General features: G+C 43.8%; 1 protein-coding gene across 1 annotated transcript in view; it reads left to right on the plus strand.

Moving 5' to 3' along the window:
* Positions 1 to 1720, plus strand: part of LOC126154178 (uncharacterized) — a 49962-nt gene extending 48242 nt beyond the window's left edge. The window contains exon 6 of the mRNA XM_049916120.1: positions 1237 to 1720. Coding sequence (XP_049772077.1) covers positions 1237 to 1542 — 306 coding nt within the window. The 3' untranslated portion in view covers positions 1543 to 1720. The remainder of the gene's footprint in view (positions 1 to 1236) is intronic.
* The last annotated feature ends 15805 nt before the right edge of the window (positions 1721 to 17525 follow it).

The raw sequence follows: 17525 nt of genomic DNA on the forward strand, positions 1-17525 counted from the left end.
TACAGCCTCTGAATGGAGCTTACATGTGTAGATCAATTTGCTCTGCAACTGTCATTCAGGAAACATTACAACTGCTCCAAATCTATGCATCAGCATTTACAATCAGTATCGCATGAAATGAGTTATCAAAATGATTCATCATTTGAGGTGCCATAAAGGTCCCTTCCGCTAGTACCTCGCGGATGTTTTCACAAAAACATAAACGGCTTTTCTGCTAACCTTTCCACGCGAGCACTGGCAAACAAGAAACTTAAGGGAGACTCGCTTTGTCACTGGCTGACAGTCACCATCAGAAAGAGAACATCAGAGGAAAGATTTACACACCGTGATGAAGAGAAAGATGGCTTTTGTAGAGCAGAGTTTCGAGCGACCCACCTGATGTAACAGGATAACTCAGCGGTGTCAGCAGTGTTAAAGATTCAGCTACCAGTGCGGTTCTTTGCCTATCGTTCAGTAGTTTGCACAACTACGTGGATACGCCGCATGTCACTGTAAATTGCAGCACGGACGATCCCTCATTTAAGTGTTAGTTATGCTCTTTCATACACCATTAGCGTACGGATCAAGAGATTAATTACTGTTAGCATCCACAAACACCATACCTTTTATTTTGTCATTCTCATGACACCGCTACGTAGGATAAAAGACAGATGCAGAATAACTGAGTCTTTCGAGAGAACAACCTTGTCTGTCATTCAACGATTCCCATTGATGGTTTTACAGTTTCGCATGCTCTGTATCGACCAGTTGCAATACAGCATAGCGTTCCAGTATCTTGAGCATCATGTGTCAGAGTTGCTTGCTGTGGACATTCTTCCTGCGATGTACAGAACTACTTCTCCGGAAACTTAAATATCCTCTCAGCAAACACGGTGTAGTAACATGTGTTTGATAATACCTGTATACTGCGTTGTTTACTATCTGTCTTGTAAGGTACGCCGGCCGCGGTGGTCTAGCGGTTCAGGCGCTCAGTCCGGAACCGCGCGACTACTACGGTCGCAGGTTCGAATCCTGCCTCGGGCATGGATGTGCGTGATGTCCTTAGGTTAGTTAGGTTTAAGTAGTTCTAAGTTCTAGGGGACTGATGACCACAAATGTTAAGTCCCATAGTGCTCAGAGCCATTTGAACCATTTTTTCTTGCAAGGTACACTTGCTCAACCCTGTTGTCGAATGCCCCTTGTGTATGACTGTTGATGTAGTACGCCATGTTAATGGGAATTGCAATTTGTTGGCAGATCCCGGTGCCGCACCACATTCCGGTGCCGGTACCACACCCCGTGGCCGTGCACGTGCCGCACCCGTACCCCGTGTACACGCGGCACGCTGAGCGCGTCGAGGTGCCGGTCATCAAGACCATCCACGTGCCCGTCGAGAAGCCGTACCACGTGACGGTCGAGAAGAAAGTTCCCTACCCCGTGGAGAAGCCGTACCACGTGACCGTGGAGAAGCCCATCGCCGTGCCGGTGCCCAAGCCGTACCCCGTGCACGTGCCCGTCTACAAGCACGTGTACCACCAGATCAAGGCCCACGGATGGCACTGACCGCTGACTCCGCCTGCCGCTGCCGCCCACATAGTCGCTGACTGTCATATGTACATTATACTCGCTCTCTCACCTCCAAACGGACCTCGCGTCCCATCATCCTTCGTTGTTTTTTTTTATAGTCTTTGTTATGTTTGTACTTTTTGTTGCCCTTTTGTAATAAAATGAGTTACGCTTACCTCTACTCTTATTTTGTACAACCAACTGTGAGAATTTCGTGGCTTTGGCGTATAAATTTCACCTGTGACATGAAACCTACTTGAAATAGCCATAGCGTAATCAGACAATGGTCATCCATTACTAATATCTTCAAATAAGTATGTTAAAGACCTTACATACAATAATAATGATAATATCAATATTTCAGGAGTTTTGCAGATACTTCAAGTATCTGTGATGAAGTGCTGTCTGAAAGAAGCTGCACAAATATTCAGTCAGATATAGATAAGGTTTCAAATTCGTGCAAAGATTGGCAAGTTGCGCTTAATGTTCAAAAATCTTATGACTATCGTATCAACGAGTCGTAGTTCGAATCGGTCAACTCAAAAAAAAAAATTCCTCGATGTAAAACTCTATAGGGATATTAAATGGAACATGTACATACGCCCAGGTGAAGGTAAAGCACATTGTAAACTTCGGTTGATTGATAGAAAAGTAAGAAAAGGCAACCACTCTACAAAGGATATTGCTAACAAATAACTCGTGTGAGTCATCCTATAGTATTGCTCAAGTGTGTGAGACCAGTACCAAGTAGTACTAACAGGGGATATTGAACCCGTAAAGAGAACAGCAGCAGGAATGGTCACAGGTTCTATTGATCCATGGGAGAGCGTCAGAGAGATGCTGAAGAAATTGAACTGGCAGGTACTTGAAGGCAGACGCAAACTATCCCCAGGAACCCTGTTTACAAAGGTCGAAGACAAGATTAGATTCATTACAGCGCACACACAGCCATCTAAAAAGACATTCTGCCCGTGTTCCGTACTTGCATGGAACGGGATGAAGCCCTAGTAACAGGTTAAATACACATCACAATGGTTTGAAGAATATAGATGCACATGTTGAAGAAGGAAGTTTAATGGTCGTAGACATGGTTAATGTTATTCAGAACATTCCCTGACTCCCTGACTCCTGCACACATCGCAGACAGCAACGATTTCATGGAATTTGCGACATACGATGTACGTTCAAAAAGTACGGGGAATTTATAATTTGTAGAAATAATTTTATTTATTCGTCTACATTGATGTTGTCTCCTTCAAAGCATCCCCATTAGATATTATACACTTACGTTAGCAATTCTTCCAATTATTTAAATACTTATGGAACTCGATCTTTGGGATAGCACTCAGTTCTTTTAGCTATGGGCTTTTAATCTCACCTAAGCTTCTAAAACAATGGTCCCTTAAAACTTTTCTTTGTTTTTGTAAATGGAAAAACGTCCTACAGGGCCATATTCAGCAAATATGGAGGCTGTGCAACATTGCTTTGCTGTTTTCTTACCGAAAGCTCTCTAACAAACAATGAATTTGAGTAGGTGCTAAAGCCACGAACTGTTTGGCCACAAATTTGGGCGTTATTTTCGCATTGTTTGCCACAAACGGCGTGGAACATGTAAGCAGTACTCCTCATTGATCGTTAGGCCTTTATGGAAGAAGTCATGACGCGCTATGCCGTTAAAACCTAAGTAAACAGTACGCAGAACATTGACGGTCGACAGCACATGCCCAGCTTCTTTCCGTCTTTGGGAGCAAGAATGCCTTCACTGGGACGACTGACGCATACTTTCGATGTCGTACCCAACACCCATGTTTCGTCACCTGTTTCTTATGTATCGTTGTTGACTTCATTTAGCAACGCCTAAGTAACTTCAGTTCACCGCTGTTTTCGCTTCTTTGACACAAATTTTTCTTTCACTTGTTTCATACCCAAAACATCCGAACAGATTTCATGATGAACGAGTTGATATGCCGACGTATTCAGCAACTTTTCTGATTGTGATTCGACTATCTATGATAATCATTTATTCTACTTTTTTCACGTTTTTGTCGGTTGCTGACTTGCTAGGGCGCCAGAACGTTTGCCATCTTCAACTTCTTCACGACTATCGCAGTAACTAGTAAACCCTTGTTTTATTAATAGCAGAGACATAAAACGCAGTATTCACCATTTCTAAAACTTAGTTATGTTCTGTTCCATTTTTGTAGAAAAATTTAATGTCAGTTCTCTTGTCCATCTTTGAAACAAAGAAATAATCGCCACTCGTAAGCAGACACATATAACTCTGTTGAAAATTGACAACACACTAAACATCCAATAGGGCCAATGTACAGGTGTACAGTTTATCAACACAACAATGAAAAAACGCGTGAATCGGACTAATGCAAGGCCCAAAATCACAAAATTCCCGATACTTTTTTGTTACACCTCTCGTATTTAGCGACTACTTTCGCTTGTAATCCATCTCCGAACTGCAAATTATGTTTCTAGTGTAGTTTGGCACTTTTTTTTATGAAGGAAACATGTTCCTTATTCAAAATAATACATTATGCAGACTGATTTATTTGTGCCGCCTCTCAGTTATCAATGTCAGCAGCTCATTGTCTTGTGGTTAGCAATCTGACTCTCGCTCACGGGTCGGATTCGATTCCCGGCCGGATCGGAGATTTTCTGCAATAGGGATTGGATGTATGTACTGTCCTCTTCATCATTTACTCATCATTGACGCGAAAGTTGCTGAAGTGGCGTGACATGAGAAAAGACTTCTACCAAGAGGTCGAACTCTCTGGAAGAGAGCCGGCCGCTGTGACCGAGCGGTTCTGGCGCTTCATTCCGGAACCGTTCAGCTGCCATGCTCGCAGGTTCGAATCCTGCCTCGGGCATGGATGTGTGTGATGTCCTTAGATTAGTTAGGTTAAAGTAGTTCTAAGTCTAGGGGACTGATGACCTCAGAAGTCCCATAGTGCTTAGAGCCATTTGGACCATTTGAACTCTGAAAGAGAACTCCCGGCCAAATATGCCACGGGCACTTTTTCGTTTTTTTGATAATCAATACGGTAGACAGAATAACAAATGGAATTTGATTCATTCGAAGTACCACTTGTTATTTATGAAAGGTATGTAACTGCATAGACAATCTATGCCGCTATGTGAAGATAAGAGTCTGGCCCGATACTGGTTTCAGAAAAGTAAATGGTTCAATTAAGATCTGATCGACTGGATGACGGCGTATCCGCATACTACCATCGACTTGGTGTAACAAGAAACCTTGCAGTTCCAAGTCGACATGTTTCCACTGATCCATGGTTCAACTCTTATGATCCCATACTCATTGTATTCTTAATTGACGATGTCACTGTTTCAAGATAGTAACTAGTACGGGTCATCAGCTGCGGAGCCCTATATTCAATTTTCGTTGAATGTTGTACTGTGAAACGGCTCGACCCTGCACCACAATTGTACTCCGTCTTCAGACCTGCGAAGATTGCCAACCATCCTGCTTCACACAGCAGGTAAGCCTGAGACCTCTACGTTCTGTGATGGCGCGTGGACGTTCAATACCTTGTCACTGACTCGTGTTTTTACTGTGCTTCACCAATATAAGACAGTACTGAAATGTCTCGGTTAGCAGGGCAGAGTGGGTTAGGTTGTGGAAAGGGGCCAAAATAGGTTGCTGTCAGTTGCACCCAACATACAAACTTTATTTGTCCACACACCATATAACACAACAATGCAAAACACTCAAAACCTTAATCAACCTCCTTTAACTAACTTTAGATCGGCTCAAGGCCACACTCAAAATGCAAGACGCAAGGCCTAAGCAGAAAATAATCAAGGTTCTTCTGGAGGTTTGACCCAAAATATTTTCTAAATCCTTAATCTAAACAGGCTGAAGGCCTTAGCGCTTTAATTTAAACAGAACTCGGCTGGAGGCCGCATGTTAAGCAATAAGAAGTGTTTCAATCAAACGGCAGAAGGCCTTGTCTTAATACACTGCAAACAAATTCGGTTGAAGGCCCCATAGCAAAGCATCACAACTTTAACAACATCAGTTTAAAAGATATTAAGCTCGGCTGAATGCCACACATCAACACAATAATTTGACGGCTTACGGCTTCACGCCTTTAAACAATTCATGTAAATTTCGGGAGAAATCCCCCTACAAAAAATAACAATCTTATGCCTTAAGGGCATGACAAGAACATTGATTCAGGATGTATTAAAACTCGGGTGAAGGGCACAAATTAACCAAAATACTAAAACTTAAACAAGGAGGTTACCATGTAACAGACATGGAATAGCGCTCAGAAGTTTCCAATGGTCGCCCGTTTAGGCGAGGCAGACAGCCTGATGAACAATCTCTTAATCGGAAGGCAACCCAACCGATAGACAGCCGACGAACCAACCAACTACCTTATTTCGGTCACCAGACCAACGGCACTAGAACCAAAATGCCAGCGAGGCCAATAGACCAGTAACACTCGTCTTCAAATACTGGTGTGTTAACATGCCAAGGCACAATAACTTCCGACATACATTAACATCGCAACGGATGTGGAACTACACGCCGTGGCGGACAGCACTAACAAAGTAAGAGAACACTCGCTGCTCTGTCGCAACTGACCAACTGCCCACTGCAGTACGCAGACAGCATTGCAGCATTTAGAGCATTGCCAGTCGAACTGACACAGGGTACACATTGTTCCACGAAACACTGCCACAAGAAACTCGAACACTCGTAAAACGAATTACTGATGAACAACTCGACAAATCAGTGGCGGACACACACACTAAACCCAAACACAGTCGGTGGCTAAACACATGTCGTCTGACCAGACGGCCGACCAACAACAAACAAGTTCATTGCCACTCAATCATGTGTGTCAGCAACAGTCGGGCGAGTCTACCCGATGTCCGTGCGAAACTGGGAGACACGGCGCTCCGGGCACACTGGCTCGGACCCAATCAGGCAGAGGTAACTCTTGCCCACTGGCCACAACGTCTCTGCGCAAGAAGGAACCGAGCCACGTCCAGCAAGATGACCCAGTGTCGAGGCCCAGAAACGGTGAAAGACCAAACACACGTTGCGACCAAGTCAACGACCAACCAACGGTCGATCCCGCTGCCATCTCCGTCCGTCGGACAATTCATTCTGTGTCGCGAGCAGTCAGCGAGTACTGGCTGTCCGCGCCTCCCTAACGCTCCGTCCCCGACTGCCGCTACGTCCCGACAGCACTTCTGCCGCATTGCAACTCCAACCGCTCCACGTCCAATCTCTCTCCACGACACACCACGACCGGGAAGTAATAGCCGTCCAGCAAAGGTAATACTGCAGGGCAAATATCGATACGCGCTGCTGCTGCCACTCAGGGGCAGGTAAGACAGTAATTCAGTGACACCAGTAACTGAAATTTCAAGTGACGAGGCAGCCCTGCGGTAACACAAAATGTTACATAATATAAGACATGAACATGAGCCACGCATGGCTCAAGTACCATACGAGCAGCTGACCAGCTTTTCGAGATGTTCGTGCCCGTGTGTCGGGTCATAACCATTTCCAAATTTGGCATCTGTATCATTTCTAGAATGATTCCACATTCGTCTCTGTTCTGCTTATGTACTTTCCTCACCACCACCAGGCTGTCATCTATCTCGCGATGTGCAATAGCCACATCTTGGCTCATCAGTGTACACTGTGAGCATCTGAAACAGATCAACATTTGAAACTTCCTGGCAGATTAAAACTGTGTGCCCGACCGAGACTCGAACTCGGGACCTTTGCCTTTCGCGGGCAAGTGCTCTACCATCTGAGCTACCGAAGCACGACTCACGCCCGGTCTCACAGCTTTACTTCTGCCAGTATCTCGTCTCCTACCTTCCAAACTTTACAGAAGCTCTCCTGCGAACCTTGCAGAACTAGCACTCCTGAAAGAAAGGATATTGCGGAGACATCCCCCAGGCTGTGGCTAAGCCATGTCTCCGCAATATCCTTTCTTTCAGGAGTGCTAGTTCTGCAAGGTTCGCAGGAGAGCTTCTGTAAAGTTTGGAAGGTAGGAGACGAGATACTGGCAGAAGTAAAGCTGTGAGACCGGGCGTGAGTCGTGCTTCGGTAGCTCAGATGGTAGAGCACTTGCCCGCGAAAGGCAAAGGTCCCGAGTTCGAGTCTCGGTCGGGCACACAGTTTTAATCTGCCAGGAAGTTTCATATCAGCGCACACTCCGCTGCAGAGTGAAAATCTCATTCTGAGATCAACATTTATCTATAACCGTACACAACCGTTTAAGAAAATTCTGACGCCTATATGTAACTGATGTTACCTTTGTACCAAGTGAACTACACGACAAACGACCATGTGGCTTGAAGATTGAAAATCAACTATGTGGCTTAAAGATTGAAAATCAATGTGATTTTGAAAATGAAGTAAAGGATTACCCTCTATGAATGTTGTTGCAGTCCGTTTACGAGCAGTCTTTGTGAGTTCAAGTAGTGTTATCAGTTGCTGACGCCCGCCAAATGTATCGAACATTTCAGGCAAACGCGTAGGCCAGCAAAACAGTAGTCCTGGCATTCTTGGAGAAAGGCTTGCACCTTGCTTGGCACTGTCCTGCTAATACATGACATGTTGTACAAAGTGGTAGCTCCTCAGGTGTCCTTAGCTGGCAGACGGAATCGCATGTTATAAGGCATCGTGTCCAAAAGTTGCATGAACCATCAAACTTGACATCTGCGCTATGCCTCACAACAGTTGAGGTTTCCTTGACTGCATCAATCGTGGTAGCACCTACCACATACATGCCATGTGTCTAGGACAGGATGAAACGGAAACCATTTGAAATTGTTACATTCTGCACACAAAGCAACTGCGAAAGCGACTACAGCCCACTGCGGTCAGTCGGAATTCTGTCTGCATGACCCTGGAAGCCGACAGCTTGGTGTTAGAGAAGTAGATGAAGCTCGTGCATTCTGCTGCCTTGGAAACAATATAACCCAAGACGGATAAGACAAGGAGGACATAAAGAGCAGACTCTCACAGGCGAAGAGCGCATTCATGACCAAGAAAAATGTACTGGTATCAAACATAGGCTTTAAGTTGAACAGCAAATTTCCGAGGATACTCGTTTGAAGCACAGCATTGCATGGTAGCGAATCCTGAACGGTGGGAAAACCGAAAACGAAGAGAATTGAAGCGTTGGACATGTGGTGCTGTAGAAGCGTGATGCAAATTATATGGACTGATAAGATGAATGAGGAAGTTCTTTGATAAATCGACAAGGAAATGTATATATGGGACACACTGAGAGGACGAAGAGACAGGATGGAAGGACCTGTATTAACACATCGCGGAATAACTTCCACGGTATTAGATGGAGGTGCTGCAGACGAGTGTAGGGGTGGTCGGAAATAGGAATACATCCAACAAATAAATGAGGACGTAGGGTGTAAGTGCTACTTTGAGACGAAGAGGTTGGCACGAGACAGGAATTCGTGGCGGACCGCGTCTAACTAGTTGGAAGATTGGTCATTAAAAAAAAAGTGTGTTGATTGATGTTTTTGTATTTGGTGGTGAAAGAAAGGAGAGAGTGCAGACCAGGTCCGGTACTTCGCTTATTAATCTCAAATAACACCAAGGGGGACGCCGACAGACGGATCTCCATCAGCAGTATCACGCTGCTACCTCAGCACCGCGAGCAGGTTTAGAATGTTATCCATGATATCGGTAAAAATTCTGACGGTCAAGACTTAGCATTATACCAGCTGGCTACCCCAAATCGAACCTCACCGCACAGGTGTGCGTTAGTGACTTCAGCTACTGAGGCCGATTAAAATAAAGAAGTGAATTTGTTTCTGGATGGAGTTTGCCGTCTTTTCCATCTAGTGAAAGAGAGATACAGACAGCCACGAAACCGACTCCACTTTCACCATATCACTAGCAGTACTTTTCTATGTAAAAGCGTCTACAAGCGCGGGAGACAATTCACATCTTGAGCCCAGCTATCATCAACGCATGAAAGGTAGGAATTCGGAGTTGCCGACGATGTTCCAAGTTCATCATTCGCATACACGTCGAATCGTAAGGTTCCTAATTGTAAGCGAAAGTACAGGAGTAGCTTAATAATTATAAAAGAAAAAGGTTCAAATGGCTCTGAGCACTACGCGACTTAACTTCTAAGGTCATCTGTCGCCTAGAACTAATTAAACTTAACTAACCTAAGGACATCACACACATCCATGCCCGAGGCAGGACTCGAACCTGCGACCGTAGCGGTCGGTCGGTTCCAGACTGTAGCGCCTAGAACCGCACGGCCACTCCGTCCGGCAACAATTATTCAATACAGGGTGAATATTAATAAAACTGTCAATGAGAAGGGACGAATTCCTGACTGAAAATGGAGGGAAAAATATCCTAAGAACATGTATCCGGAAATGGGTGGTGTGCGTGTAACAACAACAAATCGTCCAGGTACACAATACAGAACTGCACCGCCTCCACGTCACAACAAATGTTCGAAGTGATCTCCATGGGAAGCAATTCGCGCGTTCACACGCCGCATCCTGGATTGCCGCACTCTGTCGCACGTTCCAGTCTCCCTCCGAATAGCGTTACAGGTGTGTTGAATACGCTGCTGAAGGGTCTGCACATCAAGAATTGGTTCAGCATATACAACGCATTTCAGTTGTCGCCAGAGGTAAAAACGCAGGGGATTTAAGTCCGGTGATCTAGCATGCCATGCTACAGAACCTTAGTGTCCTTTCCAACGTCCAGGGAAGATATTGTTGAGATGTCGGCAAAACTGTAATGCGGAAATGGGTTGCTGATGCGTGATGCAGAAACCACATAACCTGTCGTACTGCCAAAAGCACATTCTCAACCCAGTAGGAATATTACTTAGGAGCTGTCTTATTTCAAGAAATTCATAACCGGTTGCTATGCCAGGCGCACAGCGTGGAATGGAAACATTTTTATTCCGCAGGAAATCCAGGTACGTTACTCCGTCGAGGAGTTGTTTAATAATAACCCGTCCAAGTATGTGGTTGCCAAGAATTGGTGCCAACGCATTAATGTTGAATCAATACTTATGCGTCAATCATTCGTCGAGGACTCTCTGTAGTCCACAGATAACAATCACGCAGATTGATGCTGCCAGTTTCTATCGTCACTTCACCTTTTCAAGTATGAACAGATTGTGGTACTCGTCTTCTACCATAAAGTATTTAAATTTGGACGCAGTGGAGAAGCGGACGCAAATTAGTTGGAACTTAACTTTTTGATGTTGAACATTTGAGCGATGTCTCCCAGGTGGCTACTGCTGCTTCTTGTGGAGGTTTTTAAAAATCGGTTTGATGTTTACCTTTAAATAAAAAGTCTTTGCCATGATGTCATTTTCAACCAGATGGTTTACTTCCAAATTCTGACACACTTTCACTGTTGGTTACAGTACTCACATGTATCAGTGATAGCAACAGTTTTTAGAGCGATCCTCAAAACACGTACGCTTCATGCCATCCATGACAACCAACCGCGTTGTCTGTTCGGGATGTCAAAAGACTAGTGAAGCCTCCAGGTTCAGGCTGAAGTTGTTATTCCGGGTTTTCTTTGCAAACTTTAGACACAGATTAATACTATTACAAAAACTTAAAAAATATGAAACTTACAGGTCGAGAATAAAGCTTGCAGTAACTGTTGGTAGTTATTTACGAGAATATGCTGTTCATATTGTGTTGACAATGGTATACTTAATTTGACCTCGACGTGTTTACCATCCTGATAATCAAACAGGTGTTTTGCAGTTTTGTGTTTTTCTACAAAGAGGTTATTGCTATTGTATGTTCCATATCAGGATTTACTAATAATAAAAGTAGCTTTGGTGTGAACAGTTTTGTGAATCAATGATGCTTTTTAATTCAAAATTACGACGCAATTTTCATATTTAGAATTTAACTATCTTCTATTTGGGACAGACCTGACAAAAATTAGAAAGCATTTTAGTGTCTCTGTGGTCTAAGTTTTCGGACGGGACATAAAGTTCCAAAAGATCGCGTAATTAGTAATTTAAGAATATTGCATAGTTTGTAACCTTCGTCTTTTTGTTTTTATTTAAATTAGCATGGCCATTTCTATGCACGCTTGGTCTAGGGGTATCATCTTCAGTTCATAATCAATACATCTTCAGTCCCGGGTTCGAATCCAGGCTCTTTGATTTTGATTAATAATCAGCATTGACGGCCGAAGATTTCTGGCATAAGAAGTCACCCTCATTCTGTCAACGGCCTTGTTAAAGAGGGCGGAGGAGCGGGCAAAGGTTCAGGGCACGCCCCAAAAGGAGAAAAAATCAGCAATGATCAACGGCATGAGGATGTAGAAGGCAATGGAAAACACTGCATTAAAGACACGTAACGTCTATCCACAGGACATGTGGACTGTAATTGAAGAAGTATCATGACGATCTCTCCATTGACAAAACATTCCGGAATAGTCCACCATTCGGATCTCCGGAATGGGGCTGCCAAGGGGGAGGTTACGATGAGAAAACGATTGAATAATCAATGAAAGGATAACTTTCTACGAGTCGGGAAGTGGAACGTCATAATCTTGAATGTGGCAGGGAAACTAGAAAATCTGAAAAGCGAAATGCGAAATGCGAAGGCTCAATCTAGATATAGCAAGGGTCAGTGAGGTGAAGTGGAAAGAAGACAATTATTTCAGATCAGATGCGGATAGGGTAATATCAACAGCAGCAGAATTTGGTATAACGGGAACAGGATTCGTTGTGAATAGGAAGGTAGGGCAGAGAGTGTGTTACTGTGAGCAGTTGAGTGACAGGGTTGTTCTTATCAGAATCGACAGCAAACCAAAGTCAACAACGATAGTTTAGCTATAGATGCAGACGTCGCGAGCTGAAGATAAAGAGATAGAGTATGAAGATACTGAAAGGGTAATAAAGTATGTAAAGGGGGTGACAATCTAATAGCCATGGGGGATTGTAATGCAGTTGTAGGGGAAGAAGTAGACGAAAAGGTTACAAGAGAATATGGGTTTGGCACAAGGAATGAGAGAGGAGGAAGACTAATCGAGTAACAAGTATCAGCTAGTAATATCGAATACTCTTTTTTTTATAAATCACAAAATGAGGAGGTATACTTGGAAAAGGCCGGGTGATGCAGGAAGATTTCAGTTAGATTACAGCATGATCACACAGAGATAGCAAAATCAGATTCTAGATTATAAGGTGTACCCAGTTGCGGATATAGTCTCAGATCACAATATAGTAGTGATGAAGAGTAGGCTGAAGTTTAAGACATTAGTTAGAAAGGATCAATACGCAAAGTGGGATACGGAAGTACTAAGGAATTACGAGATACAGTTGAAGTGCTCTAAGACTATAGATACAGCAACAAGGAATAGCTGAATAGGCAGAACACTTGAAAAGGAATGGATATCTCTAAAAACGGCCATCACAGAAGATGGGAAGAAAAACATATGTACAAGGAAGGTAACTGCAAAGAAACCATGGGTAACAGAAGAAATATGTCAGCTGAGCGATGAAAGGAGGAAGTACAAAAATGTTCCGGGAAACTTAGGAATACAGAAATACAAGAGCTGAGAAACGCAATAAATAGGAGCTGCAGGGAAGCTAAGACGAAATGGCTGCAGGAAAAATGTGAAGACATCGAAAAAGAAATGGTTGTCGGAAGGACAGACTCAGCATACAGGAAAGTAAAAACAACCTTCGGTGACGTTAAAGGCAGGGGTGATAACATTAAGAGTGCAATGGGAATTCCACTGCTAATGCAGAGGACAGAGAATACATTGAAAGCCTCTATGAGGGGGAAGATTTGTCTGATGTGATAGAAGAAGAAACAGGAGTCGATTTAGAAGATATAGGTGATCCAGTATCAGAATCAGAATTTAAAAGAGCTTTAGATTACTTGACATCAAATAACGCAGAAGGGATATATAAAATTCCATCAGAATTTCTAAAATCATTGGCGGAAGTGGCAACAAAACGACTGTTCACATTGGTGTGTAGAATGTGTAAGCCTGGCGACATACCATCTGACATTTGGGAAAGTCTCATCCACACAATTCTGAAGACGGCAAGAGCTGACAAGTGCGAGAATTATCGCACAATGAGCGTAACAGCTTAACCGTCCAAGTTTCTTACAAGAATAATATATAGAAGAATGGAAAAGAAAATTGAGGGTGCGGTAGATGACGATCAGTTTGGATTTCTGAAAGGTAAAGGCACGAGAGAGGCAATTCTGACGTTGCGGTTCATAGTGGAAGCAAAACTAAAGAAAAATCAAGACACGTTCATAGTATTTGTCGCCCTGGAAAAAGCGTTCAACACTGTAAAATGGGGCAATATGTTCGAAATTATGAGAAAAATAGGGGTAAGCTATACTCAGAGACGGGTCATATACAATATGTACAACAGGCAAAAGGGAATAATAAGAGTGGACGACCAAGAACGAAGTGCTCATATTAAAAATGGTATAAGACAAGAATGTAGCCTTTCGACCCTACTGTTCAATCTCTACATCGAGGAAACTTTGAAGGAAGTCAAAGAAAGGTTCAGGAGTCTAACTAAAATTCAATGTGAACGAATAACAATGGCATTATTCGCTGATGACATTGCTATCTTGAGTGAAAGTGAAGAAGAATTACAAGATCTGCTGAGCAGAGTGAGCAATCTAATGAGTACAGAGCATCGATTGAGAGTAAATCGAAGAAAGACGACAGTAATGAGGAGAGGAATTCGTTACGGGCCACATCAAACCAGTCAGAAGGCTGATGACAAAAAAAGAAAGATTCTAAGAAGTCAGTGCTCAGAGGTTGGTTTACATGTAAAATGCACTTTCTTTGTTCCAAAAATTCGTGTGTTCTCGTTAATAGCATTGTTGCAAATTTGGTTGTATGTCTACATTGAAGATAATTTTCGGAATGCTGTAACATTCATTCTACATTTCTTGTCCATAGAACTACACAGTGTCTGCAAATGTTATCTGTCGAATTAGTGTCTGAACAGTTTGAACAGATTGCAAAGACGAACTAGAACGTTTTACTGAATCCACTGATACCATCCCCATAATGTTACAATTTGTGGCAAAGGTAGCTTCGTCAGTAAATAGGACTGATGTCAGAAATACCATAGTTGTGATGGTCTGGTGCATAAAATATCGACTAAATCCTTCCTATTGAGGGAAACCCATTGCTGATAATCATTGTACTCGTTGCAGGTGGGAACGATAGTAGCAGTTGCCATGCAGGATACACATAATCGTACTCAAGCTTACGCCAGTATTGGGGCAAAGCTTTTCTGAGGCACTATACGTTGCTTCCAGATGTAACCAAGATGCTGGCGATGACGCCATCCAAGATGGTACGTGGTGATATATTGCTGGGTTGGAGATCGGTTTCACACTCTTTCAAACGACTGTCCTCAGTGGGAGAGCAGAGGAATTGAGTAAGAGTCTTTCCATATTTGACGATATGTAGGGGCACTTTGCAGGGTTTAATTGTTGGTGCAATATGTCTCTCTGTGTAAAATAACCTCTGAAAGACTGGTCTGCAGAAAGAAAAAAAAAGATGGATGGTGCTTACACACTTCCAGCATCAGTAATTCAGAGGGTAAATTCGATACGAGCCAGTCATAGTGCTCGATTCATTCAGATCCTTTGTACTGGGATATAGGAGAAAGTTTGTGTGTGTTGAAAGCAGGAAGGGTAAGACGTGATGGATGGGGTGCCACATTAGCCCTGCAAGGAAGACTGCATTCGACGTTTTTCTGCGCTAGTTTCGTAAACAGTTTCTCTTAGGGCAAGAATTTCCGTGCATAAAAGGTGGGACATCATGAAAGAGAGTGTTAGCTGTTTCTGGGACACTAAACAATTTCCGAGAGGTTGACTCGGTTCTTATATTTTACATAGTCATGTGACATCATTATAAGAATGAGAACCTTGTTAGATGTGCTTGCAATGGTTTGTATCGATGCGCACGCACTTCATGCCTTTGTGTCAGTCACGCTAGGCAGTTAAGTAAGGTTAGACATATCTCCCATATTGAGCTAGGAACAATGCGCCCTGTGCTATTCAGTGATGTCAATACTCCCAGGTATCACTTCAACAGTGGTAAAACCCGGAGAACTCTAACTGTATACTCGAAAATAGGAACAACTTTCACCCAGTGACTGTAAGCAGCAGCAGTGTGAGAGCGATGGGTCATGCTGGCTTACTTGTGGCAGTGGCGGTGGCTCCTGGCTGTGTCAGTGCGCTCTGCAAATACGCCTATGTTCCTGCCTGGTCGCGTCAGCAACGGTGCCTAGGTGAACACGTTTTTCAAGAGGAATTTCTCAGGTACCAGGTATGAAAGGGATGTCGCTGCCTCATACTTGCAGGATATGAATGGGCACCTCTGCGTGGTTTGACAGCTGACTTGATGGGGCTGCAGGTAACCTCCTCTGCAGTCTACTGGACAGGGGGTGGCAGACAGCGCTTGTTCATGTTGATTGAGTGTCTGTTGCATTATTTTGTGAGCAGGTCTGTAGGCTGTGCTGTGCACTATTTGGACAGTTTACGAGTTGATTTCGTGTCTGCACATCTGCGTACTGCATTATTTAGGAGGAAATTGTATGTCTGTAGTGAAATTATTTCAGTAATTTAGGAGTTGTCTGCATGTATGCAGAGCATTATTTAGAATTAGTTTACGGGTCTGTGGGCTGTTTGGCGTGAGTCCAAGCATGGCAGCAGCCCAGTGCAGGATACGTCATTTTGCGCAATTTCCCCCCTTCAGACCAGCATCTTGGATTATGTCACAGGAGGGATAGCACCCTCTGGTGGCAGTACTGTGTATTAGGTCACTTGGACTTAGATCTCGTTGTGGAGACACTGCCTGTAAAATAAAGACTTATGTCCAGCAAAGGCAGATTCCTTTTCCTACCATTATCTCCCACCCTAGACCGCCATCTTGTGTTACGTTATGGAACTGATTACGGCACTCTCTGGTGGTGTTACTGTGTACTAGGTCAGTTGGAGTCTGGACCCCATGCGACCACACTGTTTCCCGCCATTTCCGCACACCATCTTGGGTTATGTCATGGATGCGAGTGCCCCCTGTTGATGGTACTGTGTACTACATCAGTTGGAGTTCAGACCCGACTCCACTGTCTCCAACCTTTTCCACCCACCATATTGGACTATATCACAATCTTAATAGAGGTAGCCCAACTGCCCTTTCTTTCCCACCATTATGGTACATTAGTAGAGATAGCCCAAGTGACCACTCTTCATTGCCAAAATTCAAACTTCGTATCAGTTCCTAGGATGTGGTGGCGGTCAGATGACTTAGGTTAGTGGAGGTAGACCAAGTGACCTATCTTTCCGCAATTCTCTTAGGTTAGTAGAGATAACTGTGGCTAGTAGAGTTAACTGTGGTGTGATGCATTTTCCTGTTGGAATTTGAACTTCCTGCCATTTTCCTGGGTAGGGGGATGAGGGGGATTAGGTTGGTGGAGGTAACCCAATTGGCTTATCTTCCTGCCAAAATTCAAAGTTCCCATCAATATCCACCATTTTGGATGATGTCATAGCCGCCATCTTGGATGACATCATACGCTGTTGCCAAGTCTACACGCCACCATCTTGGATGGCGCAATCGCTGCCATCTTGGATACATCTGGCAACAATGCAGAGTGGCTCAGAAACAGATTTGCCCAATACATCATGCTGGCCGGACAGTTTCCTGGTGCTTGTACTAGGTTTTGTCTCAATATCCTGCAGAACCTAGTCCTCCAAATCCGGTGTTAACGCAGGCTACCGCCCCCCCTGTACGTTCGTTTGTCTGAAAGGAACCAATATTATACAAAAGCTGATAAAAGTCCTGAAATGTTGTGTGATGTGGTTGTTATCTGTGACGGTACGTGTTTTGGTGTAGCTGTGCTGGCTCTCGACCGTTTCCACATGTTTGGTCGTACACAAAGACCATC

Source organism: Schistocerca cancellata, chromosome 2 (genome assembly GCF_023864275.1).
Source record: "Schistocerca cancellata isolate TAMUIC-IGC-003103 chromosome 2, iqSchCanc2.1, whole genome shotgun sequence".
NCBI classification, from domain to species: domain Eukaryota; kingdom Metazoa; phylum Arthropoda; class Insecta; order Orthoptera; family Acrididae; genus Schistocerca; species Schistocerca cancellata.